The sequence below is a fragment of the Symsagittifera roscoffensis genome, chromosome 5 (assembly GCF_963678635.1).
Source record: "Symsagittifera roscoffensis chromosome 5, txSymRosc1.1, whole genome shotgun sequence".
NCBI classification, from domain to species: domain Eukaryota; kingdom Metazoa; phylum Xenacoelomorpha; order Acoela; family Convolutidae; genus Symsagittifera; species Symsagittifera roscoffensis.
The window spans coordinates 2,348,551-2,363,943 of record NC_087066.1 but is presented as its reverse complement, the minus strand read 5'-3'; the positions used below and the strand labels follow the sequence as shown (position 1 = coordinate 2,363,943).

The 15,393-nt window shown below is 36.1% G+C and overlaps 1 protein-coding gene across 1 annotated transcript in view; it reads right to left on the bottom strand.

The window, feature by feature from the left end:
- Positions 1-7,696: 7,696 nt before the first annotated feature.
- LOC134846563 (cadherin-23-like) overlaps positions 7,697-15,393 on the bottom strand; it is a 181,846-nt gene continuing 174,149 nt past the window's right edge. Inside the window, exons 62-69 of the mRNA XM_063863946.1 lie at positions 15,041-15,227; positions 14,524-14,718; positions 10,594-10,868; positions 10,301-10,397; positions 9,509-9,702; positions 9,005-9,239; positions 8,508-8,819; positions 7,697-8,117 (exon numbers count right to left, since the gene is read on the bottom strand). Of these exons, the coding sequence (XP_063720016.1) occupies positions 8,017-8,117; positions 8,508-8,819; positions 9,005-9,239; positions 9,509-9,702; positions 10,301-10,397; positions 10,594-10,868; positions 14,524-14,718; positions 15,041-15,227 (1,596 nt within the window). The 3' untranslated portion in view covers positions 7,697-8,016. The remainder of the gene's footprint in view (positions 8,118-8,507; positions 8,820-9,004; positions 9,240-9,508; positions 9,703-10,300; positions 10,398-10,593; positions 10,869-14,523; positions 14,719-15,040; positions 15,228-15,393) is intronic.

Sequence of the window (15,393 nt, the reverse complement as noted above, 5' to 3'; positions counted from 1 at the left end):
GTATAATATTAATTTTGTTTAGCGCCTGAAATGATTTTGAAGATTAACTTCAAGGTTTTATGTTTGCAAATGGAAATCTAAATTCATTGCAAGTAGCATTCGAAATATAAAAGTTTGTTCTGGCTTTTGCCGAACTATCATATAACTATACGGCAAGTTTCTACTTTGTCGTATGTCGTCTTTGGTTCGAGGTCTTCTTCCAATTCCGGGTAGTTCTATTATGGTTCGGAATATTGGCTCTGATCTATTGAGTCGGAGAGACATTTCAATTAAATTATTGTCGTATAACATTTTGTAAATGTTTTTGTCTAATTTCTAATCTATTTTTGGTTAATTCTAATCTAGTAAGGTCTTGTTCGAGACTTATGGTCGCACCAGATGAGTTAGGACTGGGGTGTGTAACTCATAGAGTAATTTCGGATAGGGTACACCGTCTGCTCGTCACGCTATCTTATTTTCGGCCGGATAGATTCGTGCAACTTCTTAGTCTAATGCCGATCCTAGTCTTACTCTTATACTATCTAGTCTCAGGTTGTTTAACTAGTCTCTGCTAGGCTCAATAGATCTAGGGTATACTGGTTTATTGCGGCTGCTGAAGTGCTCGGGAGAGTCCAACTAATTTCTAAGTTAAATTCAAATCTCTCTGGTGCTGAAATTACAAGTAACTTCAGCACTTACAAATAAGTGGGTTGTTAGTTAGATGGATCATGATTGGTTAATATTAAATACTTTACATTGGTAAAACATTTAATTTATCCAATCATAAAATATAGTTTAGATCAGGTTCCAAAACCAAACTTCATGCTATGAACTGCTATGAAACCAAACTTTATGCTATGAACTGCTATGAAACCAAACTTCATGCTATGAACTGCTATGAAACCAAACTCCACGTACTCACAAGGGTTCATTAAGCTCAATTTGAGTAACAGACAAAGATTTGATCAAAATATTATGGATTTAAATTATTTTAATTCGGTTAAATTGATCCAATGTTAAAGCTGAGAAAGCCGAGCTTCTGATGTGAATGAACAAAAATACTTCTTTTCTTTCTTCGTCATTTTTAAACCTTAAAAACTACTTTAGATGTGCCTTCAAGGCTCCGCCACAATAAGTGCTGCATTGTTATGCCAAAGAACCATGTTACCTCGTGAACACAAATTTGATCAAAGAGTTGTTCCAACTTATGTTTTTTCAGGTGGCGCAGAAGTTGCTTACACAGCGAGTGCCGCAGATATGATAGGAAAGATTGAGTTCAATTTGTCTTCTTCGTCCGACTCCTACACGGAAGACCAAGCCAGACATCTGCGGCATCAACTGGACATGCTGCAGTCCACATCCGTGTGGGAGGGCGAAAGATACGTGCCCAAGCCCATGGACTTGTTTCGCAACAATGTGAACGAACTAAAACAGTCCACCAACATTGTGACCAGCTCGATCCAGCTGCAGGAATACGAGGCAGTTTTCTCCACTCAAGTCTCAGTGGCCAGTCCAAACCAGCGAAGTGTGCCCAAAGCACAAAAAGACACATTCGTAGATGCAATATCGGACGATTTATTCGCCAATATACACAAAAAAGTATCGGTAAAAATCAAACAAGAAAACAGTAAAACCAGATCACTGAGTCAAAAGCGGAAATCGAGCGCTAAAAAGAGTCTGAATAATGAACTGACTAATTACAACAAAATTACAGAGGAATTGGTGAGGAATGTAAGCGATTACATAGAAAGAACTAGCAAGAAGCAGGAAAAAGAGCTTACTGAACTATCAGCGAATCCACCGTGGCCTAAGGGCGACTACTGTGTCTGGGCTCCAATTAACAGCAACAAGTGTCCCCACCCTGACTTCAATTACGTGTTCACATCTGCTCAAACTGAAAATTGGAGTTACAGAAGCTCTCGGGCGTCAAATGGTTGGCCAAGTGGGTATGTATGAAATTACAGTCAAAAACAGCCATAGATTTTTGCAGTTAGTAGTTATAGTTGTTTGACACTTCCTTGACCTAATTATTATACTATTCCATCTAATTTACAAAAATAGACCTAATTTGGGCCGTTTTGCTTTCAAACTGGGTTGGAACCCTTCGAAAAAGGTTTCTTGTTCTCATTTTTTGTTCCCACTCTCGAAAAAGTGACGGAATATTTGTTCTCGGGGTGGCTTTTTTCCGCACAAACTTCGTCTTCTGACTAGACAGTTTTCACAAAATTTTTTATATCAGCCGAAAGATTTTATTGACTTGAGGGATGATTATATCGGGATGATTATACCGGGATGATTTTTCTGAAAATTTCTGAAACTTTTATTTAAAACTTATTATCCTTTTTTTAAAGAGAACTATCTCTAAAGTCTTTAAAAAGCAGCCGGAATTTTCAGAGTTTTGCCTTGATACGAAGTTTCATGATGAAGTCTAAATATGTTCAATCAATAAAATTGTTCATATGCAAAACTTCATCACTGTATGGTAACATAAAAAACTTCAAAATCGAAACCTAAATGTGGATTGGGAAAGATCCAAGCTTTTTTGCATATCATAATAACATTTTGCAAGCATGTTATGAAAATAAAAGATAAGATTCAATATGAGAATATGTACAAAAGATAATATTGAATGAGAATGGATCTGTACTTTTTAGACGGCTTTCTTTTGGATTCATCAGGCGTTCATTCGGATACGAATTGGCGTTTGGACTATGCTGCAAGGAGAAATAAACAACAACGTACAAAACGATTAAACGAGAATAAATAGGCCAGCCAAAATATAAACCAACCGACAATATTCCAACAAGGAGAATAAAAACCAGCAGAAAAGTTACGTCATATGAATCAAATATGAATCTAAGGTTTATGGAGCAGTAGCAACATAAAAAAAATTAAATGTAATAAAATAAAATGAAAGAAAAAAATTCAAAAATTTGAACTTTTTAAATGAAATCATCTCCATACACGCCATATGAAGTACAAAAAAATAGATTTCGCTATTGCAACAAATCAATCATGGCAAATAAGCTTCTTTCAACCAATTTGAAACTATTTATAAGACGGATTGAATCTCCGCTTACGCGTTACTAGCGCGAAATATATCGCGCGTTATTTGTCAAAAATTGGCCATATTGGCAAAATTCAAATCTCCATAACTTAAGGAAAAATGATCACAGGTAAAATTATTTTTTCATATTGGAGCTTAAGATAAAAATAATTTTTGGGTTGATAGAATTTTGTCAGCAATTTTTATTTGAAAAGTCGATATTTGTCTGAGAAAAAACTGCTCAATAACATAAAACTACTTGAATGAAAATCACATCGACAAATCAGTCAATTGGCTTACATTCAATAGTTTCACTAATCCGCATCAAAAATATATTGATGCACAGCAGCAACTAAAATTAGAAAAACTCAGAAAATACTAACAAATGACAAAAGCAAAAAGACTGCTCGTATCAGGACCAAGCCTTGAATGTTCCTAATGCATTTAAGGTCTATGGAGAAGCAATAAATTAAATGTAAGGAAATGAAATGAAAAAAAAAACTAAGTTTTGAATTTTTTAAATGAAATCATCCCTCCAAACGCCATATAAAGTACAAAAGAATAGATTTCACTATTGCAACAAATCAATTATGGCAAATAAGCTTCTTTCAACCAATTTGGAACGATTTCTAAGACGGTTTAAGTCTCCGCTTACGCGTTAATAGCGCGAAATTTATCGCGCGTTAATTGTCCCAAATTGGCCAAAATGGCAATCTTTAAACCCCCATAACTTTACAAAAAAAGATCACAGGTGAGATATCTTTTCAAATTTAAACTCAAGACAACAATACTTTTTGTATGTTTTAAAATAGTTTTGTCAAAAATGGCTAGTTGAAAAGTCAAAAATTGTCTGAAGAAAAAAACCCACCCCGAGCACAAACATTTCGTTACTTTTGTATCGAAATTCGGAACAATAACGTATTTTCGGCTTGTTGTTCCGACTTTTGATAAGAAAGTGCCGGAATATTTGGCTCGGAGTGGATTTTTTTCTTCAGACAAATTTCGACTTTTTAACTAGCCATTTTTGACGGATTATTTTATATCATTAAAAAGACCATATTCACTTGTGACCATTTTTGTAAAGTTTTGAAATTCCCCCTTTTTCCAACAATTCATTTCTTTTGTGTCACATGCTATTATGGATAGTGAGTGATCTTACGATGTTCATGATGAAGTCTAAATATATTTAATCAATACGTTTGTTCATATGCAACACTTCATCACTGTATCGTAACATAAAAAAAATTCGAAATCGAAACTTGGATTGTGAAAGATCCAAGCTTTTTTGCATATTATAATAACATTTTTGCAAGCATGTATTGAAAACAAAAGATAAGATTCAATATGAGAATATGTACAGAAGACAATTTTGAACGAGAATGAATCTGTACTTTTTAGACGTCTTTTTTTTTAAACGGTATACGAAATGCCGTTTGGACTATGCTGCAAGGAGAAATAAAAAACAACGTACAAAACAATTATACGAGAATAAATAGGCTAGCCGAAATATAAACCAACCGACAATATCCCGACAATGAGTATAAAAGCCAGCCGAAAAGTTACGTCATATGAATCAAGTTTGCAAAATTTTTCTAACTATTTTTTACTTGTCACATAACTATTATATAACAAACAAACTGCTCGTATAAGGGCGAAGCCCTGAAAGTTCCGGCTGCTTTTTAAGGTTTATGGAGCAGTAGTAACTTTAAAAAAATTAAATGTAATAAAATAAAATGAAAAAAATTTTGAAATTTTTTTATGAAATCATTGCCCCACATGCCATATAAAAGACAAAAGAATAGATTTCGCTATCGCAATAAATCAATTACGGCAAATAAGTTTTTTTCAACCAATTTAGAAAGATTTCTAAGACGGATTTAAGTAGTATAATGTGATGGAGCAGTTTTTCTTAGAAAAATTATCGACTTTTCAATTAAAAATTATTCAGCCGAAATTTATTTTTATCCTAAGCTCGAATATGATTTTTTTTTACCTGTGGTCAATTTTCATAAAGTTATGGGGGTTTGAATTTTTCCATTAAGGCCAATTTTTGACAAGTAACGCGTGATTTATTTCGCACTATTATCGCGTTAGCGCAGATCTATTCGGTCTTAGAAATTGATTCAAATTGGTTGACAGAAGCTTATTCGCCATAATTGATTTGTTACAAGGAGCGAAATCTATACTTTTGTACTTAATATGGCGTTTGTGGGGTTAATTTTTATAGAGAAAATTTTATTTTTTTTTAGAATTTTTTTAAATTTCGTTTAATTTGTTAAGGATATTTAGGTTAATAATGCTCCATAAACTTTAAAAGTCAGTCGGAACAATCAGGGCTTCGCCCTGATACGAGTAGTCTTGTTTAAATTGTAGCTAGTTGATACTTCGGCTGGTTTAAAAACCACCGATTATGGATCAAGAAAGAAAGAGTCTTTCATTCAAATGATGATGAAAATGAATTTTATGAGTTCTAATTCGTGAGTGCATCAATGTTAAAGTTTGTGTGAAATTGAAAAAATTTTAGCTGAGGGTTTTTGTTCCGACTTTCTAAACGAAAGTAACGGAACATTTTTTCCTTTCAAAGACTCCAATTTGATATCTAACCATGCTTTAAAGAATCTTGAAGCATAATTTTGACGCTTGTCAAGGCCTAAGATCAAAATTAAAAAGATATTTCACCTAACAGTTTTTTTGGATCTGCTTAACAATCTCCACCCCTTTCAAAGTAGATCAAAGTGTACGATTTTTCGACCAATCAGAATACAGCAAAGTTAGAAAAAACAATAGAAAGCTCAGTGCTAATTTACTGTATTTATCTATAGGGGTGGAGATTCTTAAGTAAGTACCATAAGAAGGAGATTGTTAAGTAGGTCCGTTTCTTTTTCGTAGTGGGCTTACAACGGTAATTTTGACTTACGAGGAACAAGATACCGACACAAGATATCGAAACTTTAACAACACGTTTTGCGACTTGTTCGAGTTTTCCTTCAAATTCCTGGGCCGGACTTCCAAAAAAAAAACGTTATGATAGTACCTTAAGAGACAATTATTTGCTTAAAACAAAAAAATTTATGAGACAACTTTCAATTTGAAATGATACGATAAAAAATTCTTTCAGTATAAACATGAATTGCTTTTAAGTAATCAATAACTATTTTATGTGTTGCCTCACGTTAGTCGAGTTTACGTTCATTAAATTCAGTAAAAGCTATGGCCTCTGAGTTTTTGGTAATTTTATCGAATTTCCTGCAAAACGGTACTTTTCTTGCAGTAGGTTTTTTTTCACCAAAATTTGTTTATTGATAAACAGAAAGAAATTGCTCATTGACTGGATTTTTTTAATTGAAAGTTTATTGTTCCGAATTTCGGAACAAAATTAACGGAAAATAAATTCTCGGGGTGGTTTGTTTTTTTTTCTCCAGATAAATATCGACTTTTTAACTAGCCTATTTTGACGAAACTTTTCAATATCTTTCGAAAGGTATTGTTGTTCTGAGCTGATATTTCAAAAAAAACCTAAGATCAATTTATGGGGTATCATTTTCAATTGATATTCGAGAAGTTATGGGGGTTTTAAATTTGCCAATTTGGATAATTTTCGACAAGTAACGCGCGATATATTTCGCGCTATTAACGCGTAAGCGCAGATCTAATCCGTTTTAGAAATTGTTCCAAATTGGTTGACAGAAGCTTATTTGCAGTTATTGATTTGTTACAAGGAGCGAAATCTATTCTTTTGCACTTTATATGGCGTGTGGGGGAAGATTTCATAAAAAAAATTCAAATTTTAGTTTCTTTTTTTTTTTCATTTTATTTTACTACATTTATTTTTTCAAGTTATTGCTTCTCCATAGACCTTAGAAAGCATTAAGAACATTCAAGTCTTGGTCTTGATACGAGCAGTCTTGTTGCTTTTGTCATTTGTTAGTATTTTCTGCGTAAGTCGAATGAGTTTTTCTAGTTTTAGTTGCTGCTGTGCTTCAATATCATTTTGATGTGGATTAGTGAAAATAATGAATGTAAGCCAATTGACTGATTTGTCGATGTGTTTTTCACTCAAGTAGTGTTATGTTATAGAGCAGTTTTTTCTCAGACAAATATCGACTTTTCATCTAAAAATTGCTGACAAAATTTTATCAGCACAAAAACTATTTTTATCTTAAGCTCCAATATGAAAAAATAATTTTACTTGTGATCATTTTTCGTAAAGTTATGGGGGTTTGAATTTTGCCAATATGGCCAACTTTCGACAAATAACGCGCGATATGTTTTGCGCTAGTAACGCGTAAGCGGAGACTTAAACACTCATAGAAAACGTTCCGAATTGCTTGAAACAAGCTACTTTTCATAATTTTTAGGTTACTAGAAGCGAAATCTATCTTTTTCTACTTCGTATGGCGTAAGGTGATAATTAAAAAAACTCAAAGTTTTTGAATATTTGTTATATTTTTGTTTTTCGAAAAATTCATCTTTATGTAAAAGCGAGCACTGCTTCATAGACCCTAAAAGACAGACGGAATATCCAAAGCTTTGCCCTGATACGAGTAGCAGTTTTGTTTCAATTGTGGAACAACCGGTATGATTTCGTAGAAGTGTGGGCTTCTTTGCAGTTCTTAATCTTGCAGAAAAAACTGTTGATACTTGTTTACTAAGTAGTAGTGATAGATCGAATTTCTGGAGAATACAAAATTATCCCAGGCTCAAATCTTAAAAGAGTTAAAGCAGCTTTTTATTTTTGCCTCTATTTACAAATTTACAATGCAAAGGAAATCAATCAGTTTTCAATGTCACGTGTGTACGTTTTCTCGTCAATAGGTTTCACTTACCCAATTCTAGTCTGTTAGTGACTTTGTTTTCGATTAGTTTTTTCAAACAGTTTTTAAGTCAAATTTTTCGTATACTCATCTATCGAATGAGTTGTTTGTACGTTTGTTTTAGATTTCAGTTTCCTCTTTGCATATATGTCTGATGGATCCGTTTGCTCTCTCCATTCACTTATTGTTGAACTTGGCCTTGAGCACTTCTGTCTCCTTGGAAGTCAGCCACTTCCTCTCATTCGTGGACCTCACGAAGGCATAGTAGCGACCAGTGTCTGGAAAACAGACCACATCATTAATAACAAGGAACGAAAACTTTGTGATATATACTGTATGAGGCCAATGAGCAGAATTATCTATGATCACAACGGTAAGACATTATTAACAGAATTACAATTACAGAACTGAAAACTTTGCGGCAATGGCCCGTCAACGCTTCGCCCCATCACCACAAGGTGTTTTCACACACAGTTCATGTGTCGGGACTAGCAGACGCGTAACACTTTTCAGCCCCATTTCATTATACATCGGTAGACTGTCCTCATATTGAATATTGACCCCCCGGTTCAGTTGAAAACTGCCTTGGGGGCCTTGTTTTATCTTTACCTAGTCAACTGTCCAAATAAATTGATGATTATAAAATTGGAGGTGTTTATTATATTTACTTGGGTCCTGGGCCATTCCGTCGAACCTCTGGAGTGCTTCTGCGTCAACTGGCTTCTCTGGTTTCGGCTTCACCTGCAACACCTGCTTTTGTGTCAGATCCACATCCGGTTGTCTTTGCACCGCGGCTGCTGGTTGTCCCGCCTGTCGCCCTGCCGGAAGCGCTATCGGCGCAACCACCGGCGCTTTAGCCTTGGCAGCCATTTGTTCTCTGCCCACCTGGAACTGTTTCTGGTCAGACACTTTGACGTCTGCTGGCAACTGGGCTGTAGTATTGGAGCGGTAGTTGCGCGCCTTCGACTCAGACAGAGGACCTAGAGAGAAAGAATTAGTTGTCATCACAAGAGCTTGTTTTTTTTTTCTTCAGGTGTGTACAATTTAAGGCCAGCAAACTAAGGCCACTCTACGCTTCCATCAATATTGTTTAACTCACATTAAGCCATCAAGCTATCATTAGTTTAATTGAGTTTTTGGGTGGGGTCACTTTTTTCGCCTTCACCTGCTGTGGTCCTTCTGGAAGATGCTTGGGGTGTCTTCCCTGGTCCGCTCTTTCCTCCGGCGATGGTTCTCGTCTTGGTCGCCCCTCCTGCACTCCTGGGCATGGCCCTCCTGTGTCTGAAGAACATGAACCATACAAGGAGTGCGATTGCCACTATGACCACTATGGCGAACACCACAGAGACGGAGATGACGGCCACTCCAGTCGGGTCATCGAAGATATCGTCCCGTTGGTCCTAAACTCACATTTCGCCTTGAACATTGTCCATTTGGAGATTGGAAACTCTCTTTCTTATATATCCTAAGAACAGGTAAAACATCGGTGCTATTCTGTAGACGTGAAGGACAAATTTTCAGTTTAAATAGTCAGATTGTTGTTTTTCAGAAACTGATTTGAAGTGCAAAAGAAAATCTTTCTTTAAATGCAGCATTGTACAATCTAACTTCTTTTGAATTGGTTTTGAAATGAAAAGAAAGCAAATGGCGAGAATGAATGATTTGTTACTTCATATGGCTGAACAGAGAGGACATCGAAGTCATTGAACCCAGAGGACAGGAGAGCGTCCACGGGGTCTCCACTGGAACTCCTCTGGAAGATGGCCAGGATCTCCTCCTGACTCAACATGTTCACCTCACTGCCCTCAGTCCCGTTGGCCAGTCCATTCTGGTTCCGCACTCCAGTGATGAACACGTCGATTGCTACACAAACAACCAGACGCATGCTTAATACCTAGACATTTAAAGAGTTACGTGACTTGTCAAATATTAAACGGACTTACAAAAGTAATTTAAAAAGCAAAATAGAAAGCATTTCAAAATTATTCTGCTTGCAAACAGAAGCACATACAGGTAGTCTTTAAGTATTCGTCCTTCTCCCAAGTGCATTTTTTCACGCCAGCACCAAGTCACGCTAGCCAGTACCATAAATAAACACTAGACGTGTTTGAGTGACAAGTCTTATGACAGCCTTTTTCATGGTGATTCTAAACCATTGAGACATGACAAAGTTCTCCTGCAGAAAAACTGGTTTGATTGTTTTGCTTTCAGACCAGACTTAGTGAAGATCGGATCAAAGTACGTTTTCTTAAGAACTTTAATATTTTTCTAATTCAAAATGCGTTTTTGCTATCCTATTATTGTTTTTTCAGGGTAATTCATTCAATAAGTAAGAAAACAACTGCTTTTTTTCTTCTAATATTTCTGCAATAATTGTAATCCCGAAATTTTCTGCTAATTGTGCAGCAACAGAATATACTTTTTTATTTTTCTCGACGGGGAATATGCAATGATGACTCACTCTCGGTGGATCTCCTCTGGCGTGAGTCTGAGGTGGTGTCCCCCCTTTCCCACCACTGCACGAAGATGGAACACTCTGGGTAGGTCAGGCGACACACCTGCGCAATCAGACGCACACACTTACATAACAATTGTACTTGATTGATCCTAAAATCTATTCCATTGATTTCTTGATTGTATTTCTTAGGAAAAATGGCTATCATATGATAAAGTCGCTTTGGTTTTATTTGGTTGATGATTCTAATATTGTTCTGTGATATAAGCATGGGTAAGTGTTAGTTCGTTGAATTCCACCTCTGTGATCTCCTCTTCGAACTGTTCCCTCTGGCTGTTGAACAGGTTGAATCTGGTCTGCAAGGACACCACAGCCACGTGATCACTGGCATCATACACCCGGATGAACACACTGGCTGGGGGAAGACTCTCCAGGGGACCCGGAATGAGGCCGGCATCCCTCGCTGTCACTATCAGCTCCGTCCGCACGGGGGAGGAGGCGATGGACTGTCCCGGTCGCACGCGGATGTTGCCGGACACGGAATCCACCTCGTACCAGAAGTTGACGTTGCCGCCTGCAGGAAAATCTTCAGTTTTATATAATATTTTTCATTTCTTTCAACAATTGAAGCTTCTGTAATTCAATTCGGTCTTCAACATTGAAAATTTAAATTGTTATTTTTGCGGCAGAATTAAGCAAAGACTTGTGGCAGACCAAATTTGCTAATTTTTGTTTGGGACATATGATGGTCAAAATTAGAAAAGTGTAGTTAAACGTAGCTGCCGTTTGATCTCAACGATCGAACTTGAATTTGAAATTGAATTACTTTACCAGCTACATATACAACGCCAAAAGCAAAACAAGACTGCTCGTATCAGGGCGAAGCCCTGAATGTTCCGACTGCCTTTTAAGGTCTATGGAGCATTAATAACGTGAAAAATTTCAATGTAATAGAAAAAAAATTTTAAAAATTTTTTGAAAATTTTTTATTTTATGTAAAAACATCCTCCCACACGTCATATTAAGTACAAAGTGATAGACTTTGCGCCTATTAACAAATAACTTATGGCATAAAAGCATTCTTGATCCAATTTGGAACGATTTCTAAGACGGATTAAATCTCGTTACGCGTTAATAACATGACTGGAGGGAGATTCTAAAGAGCAGTACTGCTCATCGAGTAGGATATCCTGGAGTGTAAAGATAAGACAATAAACAAAATATTGTAAGGGCGGAAGTTAAAAAACAGTTTATAAAGATCCTGATTGTCTTTTAGGTAAATTTAAAAAACTGTTTACAGAATGACATTTCAGTTATATTAACAGGTATCAAGTTATTTTGTTTTAAATAGTTAAAAGCCTGCACAATTCTAACTGTAGGCGATCTCACGTTTAGCGGTAGCAGAAAATTTTGTCACTTTGATACGCTTTTCGCTTTACTCCTGGTACATGATGCTTTTTTTCGGAGTAAACCTGAGACAGAAAACCATTTATTTTATCCAATCGCAATTTGTCAAAGAAAAACATTAAAGTTGAGCTGAAAAACAATGACAAGAGAAAGAAAGAGAGAGAGAGAGAGAGAGAGAGAGAGAGAGAAAGAGAGAAAGAAAAAAAACAGTGATAGATAGAAACTGACAAACTGTTCAATTTGATAAACTCATTTGATGTGGTGTTTTATAAATTTGTAGATATTTGTTGTTGCTTGGGGGGATCGTAATCCATCGCTGCGAGATCTGAACTCCAATCAGATTTAAAAAATAGAAGTTCCACAAAAAAAAACACTCCAAAATTTCTATTGTGCTAGTACATATTGCTATGTATGAAGTCTGTGAAGTAACCTTAGCTTTGCTACATCGCTGATGTGTTATTCAGTACGCTTACCGTTAGGTTTTGGATCAGACTTAGGTAATGAGATACATGATTACTTATATTATGCGCTGCGTTATGTTTGCCGATATAATATAGTCTGAACTTTTGGTCATTGAAAAGTACGTGGAACATAAGATATATTTGTTCAGAGCAATACGGCTTAAGTGAAAAATGTCTAAGTCAGAGAGAATAGTGTTTTCAGGAAAAGAAGAAGACTTTTTGTATTTTGCAGAGCAATTTGAGGCTAGAATTTTTCATCTTAAATTAAATAAAGTTATCAATAGAGAAGTAGATGAGAAAGATTTTGCACCCAGTGTTAGGAATAATGCTACTATAGAACAGAGAGATGCATCTTTAAGAAAAGGGAGGGAAAGTTTAGGTGAAAAAGAATTGCATGTTTGGTATGAGTTGGTGCAATGTTTAGACAAAAAATCTGTTTTGTTTTTAAGACCTTATAAAGGCAAGGGAAGTAAGGCTTGGGAAATTTTGTGCAAAAGGTTCAAAAGTGCCGAGAGACCTAGTTTGCAGCAATTGATTTCAGATTTAACTTCGATAATAATGAAAGCTAATGAGAGTATAGTCGATTATATCACTAGAGCTGAAGAGTTGCAGTATAATTTAGATGAAGTAGACGAGGGTTTAGGTGAAAAGATGTTTGTGTCAATCATTCTTAAAGGCCTACCAAAAGAGTTCAATACGTTTTGTACCATGGTTAAGTTTAGCAAAGATGATAATAGTTTGAATGAAATTAAGAAAGATTTGTTAAACTTTGAAAGTGATCATAGAAATGAGAAGGAGGAGACTGAACATTCGTTTATTTCGAGAATAAAAACATGTTTTAGGTGCAATAAGACAGGACACATAGCAGCTCATTGTAGATCTAAGTTAGTGAATAAGGTTAACCAGTCATCTAGTGATAGACCTCCTGTGAAATGTTTCACGTGCTTAGAAATAGGACACATAGCTAAGGATTGTAAGAGGGATTTGAGAGAAAAAGCGTGAGAGAAGACCAGCTGTTAGCTGAAACTAATGAAACTCATTTTAGCTTTCACAACTCGGCTGAGAGAGTCGACAGTAACCTAGTTAAAGAGTCAGGCGCAACATGCAGTATGATAAAGGATAAGAATTTATTTGTTGAGCTTGACGAGAGTTTTAGCGAAACTGTTGAAAACGCTAACAAAACGGAGTCTAAGGTTTTAGGTAAAGGAAGAGTTGAATTTTTTGTGAAAGATTGTCAAGGAAATTCAAAAAAAAATTCAATGAGTGATTGTTTCTATGTACCAGAAAACTCAGAAAATTTAGTGTCAGTCTCAAAACTTACTAGAGGAGGAGCTAAAGTAGTTTTTGGAGAAAAGTCATGTATTGAGCAAGGAAATGGGACTGTTTATCCACTTAGTGAGCGAGGTAATCTTTTCATTTGGAAAATAATAGGATTTGGAAATCACAAAAAATTAAGTGTTGAAAAAATGCAAAACAATTCATCTGAGTTCAGAGTCAGTAAGACTTATTTTTGCAGAGAAACAGAAGAGAAGAATTTTAATGAGCAAAAGGAAAACTTGATAAAAGACGATGATATAAGGAAAGAAGTTGAGCTGAAAAATGAACCTAGAGCCCATCCAAAATCTAAAACGTCATTAAATGAACGAGGTAAGGAGGAGTCGAGAAACTTATGCGAGGTTGAGAAATTTCAGAGTATTGACATGAAGTTAGGTTCAAAGCTAAGGGAGCGTAAGAAGTTTGAAAGCAGAGCAGGCAAATTGATACGGATATTTGACATAGGACAAAAAAAAAGTAATATTGCTCTTAACAAACATCGTATGGGACATAGTAAAACTGAACCTCCAGACTAGTGTAGGCTATGATTTAGTACTTATTTTGAACGGAGGAGTGTTAAGTTTCGAAGAAATGACCTCTCACTTTATAGAGAAGTCATTTCCCACTTTTTGGTTCAAAATAAGAATATGATTGGATATCGCACGATGGCACGCGATATCGCGCGAAGTCATATCACGAGATCAGATCTCAACAGGCGGTTAACTTTCCATGTATATAGAAGTTGATTTACTACTCTTTTATCGCCCTCTAATTAAACTGTTGATTATACCTAGTTTTGCTGCCAACCTGTGAAAAAATCTATAATTCTAAACAATAAATCTGTCACAAGTTTCAATCTATAATCACCCATTTCAGTAACGTTTAATGTATGCCTGTCTGACAAAATCTTTAGAAATAATTTCTTTCGCCTTTTTCGTGATAAACTGACAGTGGCTAGCTTTTTCAGCCAGCTATTCTTTTTTTCATATGACTGCAAATGAGTAAAGAGTGTGTGTTGATTGTGAAGGGGGTTTGGTTTCAGCTGACCTGTGATGTGGTATGAGATCTGAGCGTTGATCCCGTCGTCAATGTCCACTGCAGTGACTGTGTCCAGAGTGCCGTCCGAGTTGGTCCAGAAGGAGGGCACGAAAGCATGGTACACATGCCCCCCTGTGTCTGGGGAAGTGAAGAAGGGACGGTGGTCGTTCCTGTCTATCACTGTGATGTTCACTGTCGCAGTGCCTGCAACAAACCAACAAATTGCAATCACTTCAACTCTTCAAAAGAACAAAGTCAAATCAATAGAACATAACAAACTGTCGATGTCCTCTCATATATTTGACTGCTTTTAACTGTTCCCATTTCAACAGCTAATTGGCCAACAAATTGCTTGATTAGACTGATAAAAAATTCTTTTTATTTGCTTAAAAATTTGATGTAACCTGAGTTGTTTAAACTTTCCAAAAAAATGGTTGTTGAATCAAGCAATATTATCCATTTTACTCGAAACTGATAGTTTTCAAAAGAAATAAGAATTTTTGCGTGTGGTTATAGTGTATGTGACCTGTGTTGGGTGGTGTCCCCCCGTCAGTGGCGATTATCTCGAAATAGAATTCAGGAGTGGCAGTCCAGTTGGGGGTCACCAGGGTGTTCAGAATCCCGTTGGAGGAATCCAGGGTGAAGTGAGCCACTGCTTTAGCCCCATCTGCATACGTGGTATTAATCGAATACGTCAAGGCAGAGTTCACTCCCTGGATAGCAAAGAAGTGAAAAAATAGGCATGATATCGAAATTAACCAACTATCGTTATTTCCAAAATCGATACCACGTTTAAGTATAGCTAGTTCTTAACATGAGCGGTTTAATCCTGAATCTTATGGGATAGGTGTGGTCAGTGGCGCATAATTTTTTTTTGGG